Here is a 13148-nt window from a genome sequence, read left to right as displayed (position 1 = left end):
TGGGAATTACATTCATAGGGAATTGTGTCAATGAGCTAGAAGCAGATCAAGATACTTTGTTGGGGAACAAAATGCCTAGATACGGCTGATGTCTTTACTACAACATACATTTGAATCTATGAAAACTCATATAGAAGACTTGCAAAATTGATCAAGAAGAAATAACATCCAGTTGTGCAATTATCCTGAGTCTTTCAGCAGCACCCATGGACAGATCCTTACCAAGCACAGGATCTCTACCCAGGTTTCTCCCAGAATATAACACAGACCTCCTACTAATAGACAGAGTACATCAGGCATGACACCCTAAGCCCTTGACTGAGGAACCCACAACCAAGAGATCATAGCCCGTCTGCATTATTTTGAAACCAAAAAATATGAAGACTTACTTCAATTAGCCAGAATCATCGAAATAGATGATATCATAGATACAATTTCAATCTTCCAAGATTTTACACTAATTGCCCAGCAAAAAAGGAAAGACCTACATCAAATCAACAGGCTGTTGTGAGTTATCGGTGGGGGTTTCCCTTTCATTTCACTTCTACACTTTGGGGGCAGACTTGATCCGTTAAAAAACCGTCAGATGCATATCTCCTACATGCTAAGTTGGGCCAACAAGCAGAGGAATACACAACTGGATCTCCTAGATACTTCACTACATTATGCCTCAATGGAACAATTCAATTAAAAGGTCTCCCAAGTCTTCCAAACCACTAGTCCAATGAATAGCTTCAATACAGGATCCTAGCCTTCCACTGCTTGCTCCACTTTGCAGGGCTTGGCTTTCTTTCGAGAACATAGACTGTTGCTACCTTCCCATGCATCACTGGTGTGAGGCTAGACATCCAGAGTTGGATATACAATTGTTTTTGTTACCTATGCATGCTTGTTCTTGACCTTTTCAGGTAATACTAACCCTTATTTTTCATATCTTTATTGCACCACACATTTTTTGGTCACTTTGTCATGCTCCAGCATAGCAGTCAGAGCATTATATGGCATACTATGGGAATGAAGTGGGCCCTCTGCTAAACATAGAGGTGTTACTTTCTATTATTATTATTATTATTATTATTATTAACATGTATTTATATAGCGCCAACATATTGCATAGCACTGTAAAGTAAATGTGATTATACAACTACATCACATGAATTACATACATAGAATATATAGAGTAACAAACATCACAATCAATACAGGTACAAAAAGGTGAGGAAGGCCCTATGCATAGGCATACAGTCTAAAGGGAAGGAGTAATACACAAGGTGTGGGAGTGGGCAAGATCGAATTAAGTGGGTGAGAAATGTGGTATTGTATGTGGTGTAGCGTTTGGTAGTTAAGCAGAGTGAGGGTAGGCTTCTCGAAAGAAGTGCGTTTTCAGAGATTTCTTGAAAGCAGAAAGGTTGGGAGAAAGTCGGACAGACAGTGGGAGAGCGTTCCAGAGGAGGGGTGCAGCCCTTGCAAAGTCTTGAATGCGAGCATGTGAGGAGGTAATGAGAGAAGAGTTGAGTAGCAGGTCAGTAGAGGAGCGTAATAAGCGATTGGGTGAGTATATAGAGATGAGTTCAGAGATGTAGGGTGGGGCAGCGTTATGAAGTGCTTTGAAAGTCAGTGTCATTAATTTGAATTTGATTCTGAAAGGTAATGGAAGCCAGTGCAGGGATTAACAGAATGGCGTGGCAGAGGAGGAGCGGTTGCTGAGGTTTATGAGCCTCGCAGCAGTGTTCATTATGGACTGGAGAGGTGACAGTCTCTGGAGGGGGAGGCCATTTGTCAATTTCAGCCTAGGATTCCAGGTGGTCAATGTTGTGAAAGATAAGAACAGCCAATATATTATGTATCAGGGAACCTTATTTGGGAAACAATATAGCCTTAGTTAATGTTTATGATAATCAAAAAAAAAACCCTTTTCCAGACTCTTAGCACCAAAATTGATTCATATGCCTATGGAACTTTATTCTTGATCGGCACCTTTAAAGAGACACCAGAAATTAAACAGCTATCAATACATTGTCTTTGCATGCTATTTATAATTTTGCCTGATGCTTTTACATTTCCCATCTTCAAGCCCATGGCCCAGTTAGTCATATAGGTTGCCTGGTTGGACAGTGCAAGGATAATTAATCACCCACTGGTAGATTGTCCAATGTGACATTAATCTGACCAAAAATACCAAGGTGGTGAGCTGTATATGATGGTAAAATTGTAACATTTTAAGTGTCTGAAGCCCCCCTCCAGACTGGAAATATATAAAATTAGACAAGACAATTCACTTCTTTGTAAATTAGTGAGATTTATAGAGTCCCTAAAGTAGAAAAATTATATATGGTTGTGTGCTTACGTAAAGTTTATAATTAATAAAAATAGAAACATTTGCTGCCCCCTATAGAGCAACCACATGAATTACTTGTCATTTTTGTACTACCCCAAATTAAAGCATGATCCCCAGTTGATTTGTAACTTATTCCAGTGAGAAAACTTTTGTATAACTATTTCGTTGAGTAAATTTAATGTTAACTATTAATTACCCAGACACTGAATTCAGCATGCTTTCCAGACATTTCCCAAGTCAGCAGGCAACAGCCATTTAAGTGCTACTGGGTCAGAACTTGTGAATAAAGTAGTCAGCCGGGATTAATAAGCAGCGACAGATCCCCAAAAGCTTTCATTATTGTTATTTAAACATTCGATTTCATGGCAGAGCGCAATGTAATCTTTGCTGAGGCTAGCTTAGCTAATATTGCAGGAGTCAAAGTTAAGAGGAGATGACAGTAGGCATTGTTAATACAAATCCACCCTAAGCACACTACTGAAGGCCTGGAATAAATGCCGCACTATTGTCAACTACAATGAAATAGACTGCTGGCTTTTTAACAAAGACAACTTGCTAGTTCATAAAAACAGGCTCAGACATAATTGGTGCTGATTGAATTAGTAGCTGAATAACTTGTGCCACAGTACATCATGATAGTTTGTGATTGCTCTTTACTGAACGGTGGGAATACATTACATAAAGCACCGCAGACCACTTTCAAGGACTCCAGTATTAACAATGTATCTGAACAACAACAAAAATAATTTTCCTTTGCACTTTCATCTACATTTCCCTTCTCAATTCAAATATCGGGAGAAGCAACGAACACACATAAAAAAAACAGTTTATTCAGTAAATAAAGTTCCCACTATTGTCAAAGATAATAAGTAACTTCTAATACGCTTATATTTTGCATCAGGAAAGGGGTTATTTACTAAACACCCAATTTCATTATTTTATTTAAAAAACCACAACCAAACTCACATGTCCGATTTGACCTTATTTATTAATTTTAAAACTCAAATGAACTGGATAGGGAAAAACCCGATAAAATTGCGTGAAAACCCAAATTTTTCAGGACTTTCTTCCCAATCGATTGATTTTTCCGTGGTTTTTGCCCGAAAACCCCAAATTTTTCGGATTATTGGGCTAAACCCAGAACAAACCACAATGCCTCTCCCATTGACTTATACAAAACCTAGACAGGTCTGAGATGGCGGATTTTCAGCTTTTTGCAGCAGTGGGGTATTTTTCCACAAAAAATATTAGTTTTTGCCCCAAAAAGTCTGAACAGATGAATTAGAGGTTTAGTAAATAAACCCCGAAGTAACAGGGATTGTTTCTTAATCAATCAAGAATTTTCAAGAATGAAAATGATCATCTGTCTAAAAAGTGTCCACTTTAAAATACAAAAAGTGAGTGGGGCTAATTTAAAATCACTGGGCAAATTTGCTCCTGGGTAGGTTGAGTACTGAAACAATCATCTGATTGGTTGCCACGGGTTACTGCCCTGGTGCATATTTGCCCAGTGTTTATCAATGATCCCCACCGTATTTTTACAAAAAAACACCTGGAGGCAAAATGAATAAAATATAGAGAAACACATCAATTAAACAATGACTGTGTTTCATAATTCCCAGTGACAGTTTGTTTTATTTATGTACTTCCAATAAATTATAGGCATATATGTTATTTCTGCCCAACAGATGGTAGATTTTCATTATACATTAACAATTCATTTTGAGTCAACTGTAAAGAGAAAGTCTTTAGAAATGAAATGTTTGGAGTTTAGCTGAAAAATGCTCCTGCAACAATGCCCATCATAATGTAATATTGTTGGCACAATTTCCTGCTGAGACCGTTTATTTAAAATTGGCAACTATACGAGTCTCCGCTTTTGGACATACATTACCACCTATTGTGGGTCAGTGTTGTGCATCTCCAGAGGCTGATAATTAATGACTGAGGGATGGGATTTGAAACCCGTTATGCAGAAAGGTTAGAATTACAGAAAGACTGTCTCCAATAGACTCCATTTTATCCAAATAATGCAAATTTAAAAAAATGATTTCTATTTTCTCTGTAATAATAAAACGGTACATTGTACATGATCCCTAAGATATAATTAATCCTTATTAGAAGCAAAACCAGCCTATTGAGTTTATTTAATGTTTACATGATTTTCTACTAGACTTAAGGTATTAAGATCCAAATTACAGAAAGATCTGTTATCCAGAAAACCACAGGTCCCGAGCATTCTGGATAATAGGTCCCATACCTGTATTTCTTAAACTATTTGTTGCTGGTTCCCTGCATTAAACAACTATAGTCTCTACTATATAATAATGAAAAAAATGTAGACTTGCCCCTTTTTCGATGCTTCCTGTCTGACAGAGGGTTCCTTCAGCAGCAGGAATACTGTTGGTAACACATCGGTTACTTTTACTAAGACACCAGAGCTCTCTACACACTTCCTAGGAAAGAAGGCAGAAGCAAGTTGATCAGAATAACGTACAGATACAAACTTTAGATTTCGATTTTACTGCAAACTTCAATTTGTTTTCTGGCAGCTCAGGGTAAAATGGCAGACTATAGAGTGTTGGTTTTTGAATTAGAATTCAAAAGCGTATGCCACCTACAATAGGACAAAGATATTTGGTAAATCATCCCGAATTAATTTATGTTTTTGTTTTTTTTAATGCGATACCCACGCATAAAAATCATAGGAGCGTGTCCATATCTAGGAGCTGCTACACGCCAAATATTTTAAACTCAAAGCCTGCCCGAAGCCCACAGCCCTGCGAACCTTTGTTAACCCAACCTCTGACACAGCTAACTGATCTTCCGCATTGCTTCAGTGATGCTGGGCCGGGGCGGAGCAATCCATCCACATTCATTTGTAATTAGCATATGAACGGATCACAGTGTCGGAGGGTCAGTTCTGGGGGGGCTTTTAATAGAAAATATTCGGCATGCAGCAGCTCCTAGATATGGACACGTTCCTATAATTTTTATAGGAACGTGACGGTATCACTTTAAGGCTGGTTTAGCATAATGTGAGGGCAATATGAACTGCTCATTTGAAACTGCGTGCTTATTAGTGATGGACAAATTTATTCGCCAAACATGGATTCAATTCAAATTTCCGCAATTGGACACCTGCGAATTTTTGCAGCGAAACTGCTGCAAAAATATTGCAGCGGAAAAATTCACTGCAACAAAAAAATTTTTGCCGCTCATTGACTTTAATGCATTTGGATAAAAAGTTGTGCATGTAAAAATTGTTGCGTGTCAATTATTTTGACACCCATGTGTTTCGCAATTTTTTTGCCGTTTCGCGGTTTCGAGAATTTGACGGTAAAATGGGACAGATTCACTCATCAATAGTGTTAATAATATTTGTTAAAACTCACAGTTGCACACACACGTCATAATATCCAGTAAATACAGAGTCAAGCTGTCTTACAGGTCACAAAGTCTTGACCTGTTGGTTAACTATGTGGTAATTTGAATTTACTTCAGAAAGAGCCTTTTAAAGTGTTTTAAGAGTTTTTAGCTGGAAAGGCAGGCAAGGACACCATACTTTCACATGTTAAATAATTATACCGTTCTGTACTTCTATCAGAACTAGGTAAATATCTTGTTTCAATCCCAATAGTTGTCAGAAATGGTCAAACGCCCAGTACCTCAGAGACCAACTACAAGACCAACAACAATCAAGTCAAGCGCCCCCCAGGAGCCATAAAACCAACAGGTTATTAAGTTCTTATTCGCTAAACCCTATGTAGGGACTTATCTTAGTTATCTTAGTCTCTTATCTGAGCTGATTTAGTTTAAATTGTTATTACTGTTATTGATAAATTATAACTAATGTAAGAACATAATGTTACGGAAATGACACAGGAATATATTAACCAAACATGACTGTGTAACTATTGTGTGAAAATCATTTAATAAAAACAAGTTTGAAAAAAAAGAAATGGTCAAACACAGTACAATTCTGCAAAAATTTAGGGTGCTTTCATTTCCACACTACGGGGCCGATTCACTAACTTCGAGTGAAGGATTCGAAGTAAAAAAACTTCGAATTTCGAAGTGTTTTTTGGGCTACTTCGACCATCGAATGGGCTACTACGACTTCGAATCGAACTATTCAAACTAAAAATCGTTCGACCATTTGATAGTCGAAGTACTGTCTCTTTAAGAAAAAACTTCAACCCCCTAGTTTGCCATCTAAAAGCTACCGAACTCAATGTTAGCCTATGGGGAAGGTCCCCATAGGCTTGGCTAACTTTTTTTGATCGAAGGATATTCCTTCGATCGTTGGATTAAAATCCTTCGATTCGAAGGATTTTATCGTTCGATCGAAGGAATAATCCTTCGATCGCACTATTTGCGCGAAATTCCTTCGATTTTAATTCCCAGTCGAATATCGAGGATTAATTAACCCTCGATATTCGACCCTTTGTGAATCGACCCCTACATGTTTTGAGCGACAGCTTTTTCTTGAACATGTAGTTTGGAAATAAAAGCACCCTGAATTTGGAGAATTATACTGCGTTTGACCATTTCTGACAACTATTGGGATTGAATAATATAGCTTCACTGGACAGAAGCAATGAGAATTGGTCTGAACATCGTGAGTGAATCCATATCCTGGTTTGGTGAATAACTATCTTGTTTCCACTGGCACCCTTTTAGATGAATACTCAAAAGAAGCATAAGGGTACAGTATCCTTGCTCAAATACAATTAAAATGGAAGGGAAAAAATGTGCATACACTAAATTATTGTGCAGTATAAATCAAATTGCTTCCTGACATTTAGAGGATGACTCTTTCAGCATCACTGCAGGAGGCAAAAAGTACTGAGAAAAAAAAAAGTCTGCCAGGTGTTCAGAAGTGCCTTGTCAAGACCGACATTAATTATAAGCAGATATAGCTACACGGATGACATCAACTAGCCAACGTTGTTATACAGTAAAATGTAAAGAAACAAATTCTTTAAAAAAAAATGCAGCCTAAGCAAATCAAAATTGTGATATTTGAAAGTGACAAAACACATTAAGTCATGCATTCAATGGTAACTTTACCATCAAGTAATTATAAACAAGGGAGAAGAAAGTAAACGAGGGGGTAATTATAATGCCTACAAGCTCTGGTGCCCTGAAGGAAATGTAAGAACTCTTGCAACCTTTGTTCTGTCACTGACAGTTTGTAAAGCTGACTGTACTCTCATTATGCTATCAGTAACATCTTTTAACATCTGTTATCAATACGACTGCCTAAAGCCATCTCACAAGAGTGACCCACAAAGGTCAATCAACCATACTGGGTTTTTTTCCCAGAGATAAAATGATCAAGCAGTACAAGTAGTAGAAAAGTTTCTCCATTGGAACATGCTAAAATTCACTCTGAAAATTACAGAACAATGCTCAGGTTTTTAGAGAGCTTTTTATAAGTCTTTTCGACATAAGGCAACGCATTTAGATATTTAGAACACATTTTTAATACATTGAAGGGATAAAAGTACAATGACTAGAGATTGGGAGAATGAGAGTTATTTATTAAAGTCCGAAAGCCAAAAACTCGAAAAATGTAAGGTTTTTTTTACTATTAAATCAGTATTTTTTGTGAAAAAAACCAAACATATTTTTCGGGAACCCTGAGGATGGAAAAAGTCTGAATCCAAAAATCTGGCATCTCAGACTTGCCGAGGTTATATAAATCAATGGGAAAGTCCCGAAGATATCCTAATCTGCGCAGGGTTTTGTGCCACAAAATCAGAAGATTTCTTGGTTTTCGGGCAAATATACAAAATAATTGAGTTTTCAGGTGGAAAATTCGAAAAATGTATATGATTTGTATTTCCGGACGATTTTCACGAGTTTTTCTCCCAAACTAGAATTTTTCGGGAAAATGTATTGATAAATAATGAGAAATAACCCGTGCGGATTTGATCAGAGTATATTTCAGAAAATAATGGTATTAAATTTGGATTTTGATAAATAACCCCCTAAATGTGAAGTGCACTGAACTAAATTTGAATTTAGTAGATTATATTTTATGAAGACCTAACAACTTGGCTACATGACAGCATTCTTATTTGTTCCACAGTCAACATCTGAGGTTTGAAATAAAATAATCTTTATATTAAAAATAAATGTAAAAAAAGTAAAAGAATATGCATAATCACAATTTTATAGTTAAGAAAGGACTATATTTACTATATTTATGAGTGTTTTTTTATCAGCAGCTAAACTATTATAATGAAAAATGGACAGTTGCAATATTGTCAAGACATAAAACATATGTAAAAGTTCCAAGATTCTTGACTCATAAAACTAATAAATGGATTATTTAATTGGTCCTTTAAAATGTCAGTTACTACTGCTAATAATAATTATACTTGCAGCACCAATGCAGAAATGAGTCTTTACATTGAATTAACCACGAATTGCAGGAAAAAGTTGCATAAAAATGTTGAGCGATTGTAAAAAGAGTATCAGTAACAAGAAATTACAGAATATTTCTACTCAGAATTCTTACATAACCAAAAAAAAGAGAGAGAGATGATAATAAATTGTTCTTTTATATATTTAAAAGGTATTGTTCACTGCAGATTTGCTTTTATATATTTAATGGCTATTGTTTACTGCAGATTTGTTTTTTTTTAATGCTCACAATTTATATTATTGGTTTAAACATAGTACACTGTACTGTATTTTGAATAAAAATGTATACGAATACACAACATAATATTTCAGCTGAAGAGAGTTAATAATTGGGTATAGATGGGTCTAACTGAAGTGAAACAACTATGCATTTTATGCAACAGTAAAATAATATATAAATATAAAACGTCAATATAGTGGTGTAATGATCAAAACCTCTTACCCCGTATTTACATTGGCGTGATGTTGCTCCGTACTGAAAGCGGCACTGTTCATCTGCATCATATACCTGACCTGGAGCAACAGCAGGGTATAAGAAATCTCTCTTTGGAGGTTCATTGTCAAGGCAAGTACCACGGCCTGAGCTGTAAAGTAACAAGACAAAGAGCCATTAAGAACCATTATCAAATAGGGATGGGTGAATCTGACCCGCTTTGCCAAAAATTTGCGAAACGGCAAAAATTCGCCATAATGCATTGAATTCTATAGGCGACAAATTTTTTTTGATGTGCAACAAATGTTTTCACCCATTGGAGTCTATGGGCGTATTTTTTGAAGCAAAATTTTTTGCTCTTCAGTGTCTCCAACAATAAGGGGCAGATTTACTAAGCTCGATTGAATTTTCAAAGTTAAGAAAGTTTGAATTTCCAAGTAAATTTTTGGGTACTTCGACGATCGAATAGGCTATATTCGACCATTCGACTTCGGTTCGACCGAATCGAAGTAAAAATCGTTCGAATATTCGACCATTCGATCATCAAAGTACTGTCTCTTTAAAAAAAAACTTTGACTTCATACATGCCAAATTAAAACTACCAAACTACCAATGTTTGCCTATGGGGACCTTCCAGAGCACTTTTCTAAGTTTTGTTTGGTCGAATAAAAATCGTTCGATCCATCGCTAAAAATCGTTCGATCGAACGATTTCTATTCGATCGTTCGCATGCTAAATTCGGTGAAAAATCCTTCGACTTCGATATTCGAAGGATTTCAATTCGAGGGTCGAATTTCTAAGTTTTATTAATTTCGAAATTCTACCCTTAGTAAATCTGCCCCTTTATGACTGGCAGAAGAATATTTTTGCATTTGAGAAGAATTATGTCAGAGAAAACATGTATTAAAGGTATTACAGACAAACAACCATTTGGAGAACAAATACGCATACCTTCTATAAAAATAATCATTTATTTTTCCAATGCAAAATTTTTGCACTTGGTTCCCCAATGACCTTTATAGGTGCTAACAGGCAATGTGGGCGAAATGTTATGTTTATGGCGTGTTAAATGCAAGCAAGCTTTGTGCGAAATGGTTGCACTGACAAAAATAAACAAGGCATCATAAACTAGTGTTCAAAAGTTTGGGATTACCCACAAATGTTCATGTTCTTGAGAGAAAATGATACTTTTATTTGCCAAAACAGTTCAGAAATTATAGTCAATACACTTCCACTCATCAGAGAATCCTCCACCTCAGCAATTCCAGTTTAGCATTTTCATTGTTGGTTTTTGAAAGTACATAGGTGCAATTTCAACTATCACCATCTGTAGTACATCCCAGAAGTACAGCCACCTTGTAGGGTATTTGTCTCTGACCTAACGGTGGAGCTCTTACTACAGAAGCTCAACAGGTTTAAGGTTTGGCGATTGTGCTGCCCAGTCCATCAAACACAATACCTCAGCTTTCTGTTTCAGGAGCTGGATTAATAAAATAGAAAGTTTATTTGTATAACAAATGTTAACATCAGTCATTTTTTTCTAGCACTCACACTCAACTCACTTTAGGATCATTAGTCTTGATTCTGTTTTAGTAAAAAACTTGGCTGCAAAGATTTCAAATGACAGGAACCCTACTGTAATGGCTTGACCTTTCTCTATTTAAAGGAACATTATAATACAAAAATAAAGTGCTTTTAAATAATTTAACTTTAATGTACCATTGCCTTGCACTAGTAAAACTGGTGTCGTTGCTTGGGAAACACTACTATAATTTATATAACTATAGTAGTGATGTATAGCCATGGGGCAGCCATTCAAGATGAAAAAGGTCTAGATGGCACAGAATAAACTATAGCTGATAGCTGATGCAAACACAGCCATTTTTAGCCTTGCAGGGCAACAGAACTAAAAAATTGTAATTAATTCCCTTAAGTAAACAAATTTAGCTAATTATAAAACTGGCCTATTGTTTAAATTATAAAGTTCACCTCTGTAACAAGAGTACATAGCAGAACAATTGGGTCTATCAATAATAATCTCTGTTTTAAAGTTCAGTTGAGTTTGAATAGGTGGCCTTTAATGTTTTTAACCCAAGGTTATACAAAATGTTACTTTTGTAATATGGTATAAATGTCTAGCTTGAGATTGTTTGAGATTGTGGTTAACAGCAACTTTACATTTTTTTCCCATTTGTGTTCAAAAGCCAATTTATACCATTTTAAAAAGTGTCTTAAAGGGACTCCTGTTACTGAGGTGGGACATTTTGTTTCACTGTAAATGTTGTTCTGTTATTTTGTCTACATTAAACCATATCATACTCTACAATATTTTCTTTTAGAAAATAGATCCATGGTTCTTCCCTATTTAAAGAATACTAAACATGCTACCAGGAATATATTATATACTGGGCAGGCAATCAAAACTTCTAGCCAATATTAAGGAGAAAGGCACAGACACCCCAGTCATATTGGCTGAATCTTTTTCTACTTTGCATAATTAGGGATTTGTCTCTTGAATCTGAAATGTCAGCTGAACCAAATTGTTTTTGTTGTACATTTATGTTGCCCATTATTTCATTATTCTGCTTGGTTTGCAATAATTTAACATGCAAAGTTGGTATAGAATCTTTATCAACTGCTTTTCTATCTACACGTCCATTTAATCTTAATATATTCCACTAAGTAGTACAGATATTATATGAAAAACTGGGTAAACATTATGGGCCTTTTTTTTTTTCCAGAGTTCATTAATGACATAATTCTTGGCAATTTTCTTTAACATTGAACTTATGTCTTATCCATTCTTCAAAAAATACTTTCTCAATTGTGTTTTTTTTTATTGTTTTTCAACGTCTTAAATCTCTGTGAGAAATATCTTCTCTACTTATCGCACTCAAACAAATGTCCTAACAAAATATTTCAGTCAATCTTCATAGTTCTCCGATACAAATTAAAGGGGAACTATCATGAAAATGAAAATTTAATATATAGTATCATCATACTGGAATAAAAATTTTAAGAATATAATTTAGTTGGTCTCCACTATTCCCCCTTTCAGCATCTGTCTCTCTTCTGCAGGAGCAGAAGTAAGAATTTGATTGACAGTTAGGTCTAATACAATCCATGGGGGGCTGCTCATTTTGCCTAGAATTTGTATTAGAGTTCATTCTTTCAAAATAACCAATTCTAACAGAAATTCTGTCTCTCCCTACATACATGATTTGTTAGATTTTGTTTTTGCGTGAATGATTTATTGAAGTTAGTTTTAATATATCTGCTAGCAAAGGGAGCCCCTACCAAAAACACATATTAGATCTAACTGTCAATCTAAATCTGACTCAAATGATGACATAATGACAAGCCACAGATGCTGATTGGGGGATAGTAAAGTAAAGCATATTTCAGAATCCATACAGAATTTTTAATTGATTATATTTAGAAAGTTTATTATTTCAGTATGAAGAAGCTTGTATTAAATTTTGCATGTTTGCAATAGTCCCTTTAAATGTGTTTCTTTTTTAATTTTGGCTATCTTGAAGATGTAACAATTAAAATTACTAAAGTAGATATTGCTGTCTGCTAGATATTGCTGTCTGCTAAAGGGGCTAGAGGTACTGCTAAAAATGTATATAATATTCATTAAAAAATAATTTGCTTTGAATTTTCCCATATCAACTGGCATGCACCAAACGTTAATAAGCCAAACCAATTGTTCTGAAAGGCAACGCATGCAGAAGCTGTTGAACAGTTAAGTCACAATTAAGCTGCATAGTGATAAAAGTACCCCTCTTGTAATTAATGTATTGTAAATAAGTATATTATAAGTTACCAAGGAGTTCCATGACATATAAATATGTTTTTATACATGTCATGGAACTCCAGGATGACTTCTAATATTCTCCTATTTTGCAACAGGTACTTTATTTATTATAATACACAAGT

General features: G+C 35.4%; 1 protein-coding gene across 4 annotated transcripts in view; it reads right to left on the bottom strand.

Moving 5' to 3' along the window:
• Window positions 1-13148, bottom strand: part of LOC108718130 (A disintegrin and metalloproteinase with thrombospondin motifs 6) — a 184017-nt gene that overhangs the window by 64275 nt on the left and 106594 nt on the right. For all 4 annotated transcript variants that reach the window (XM_018265770.2, XM_041569141.1, XM_041569149.1 and 1 more), the window contains 2 exons: window positions 9216-9357; window positions 4687-4794 (listed from right to left, as the gene is read on the bottom strand). In XM_018265770.2, the coding sequence (XP_018121259.1) occupies window positions 4687-4794; window positions 9216-9357 (250 nt within the window). The remainder of the gene's footprint in view (window positions 1-4686; window positions 4795-9215; window positions 9358-13148) is intronic.

The sequence above is a fragment of the Xenopus laevis genome, chromosome 1L (genome assembly GCF_017654675.1).
Source record: "Xenopus laevis strain J_2021 chromosome 1L, Xenopus_laevis_v10.1, whole genome shotgun sequence".
Taxonomy (NCBI): Eukaryota; Metazoa; Chordata; class Amphibia; order Anura; family Pipidae; genus Xenopus; species Xenopus laevis.
This window is presented reverse-complemented; position numbering and strand designations above follow the sequence as displayed.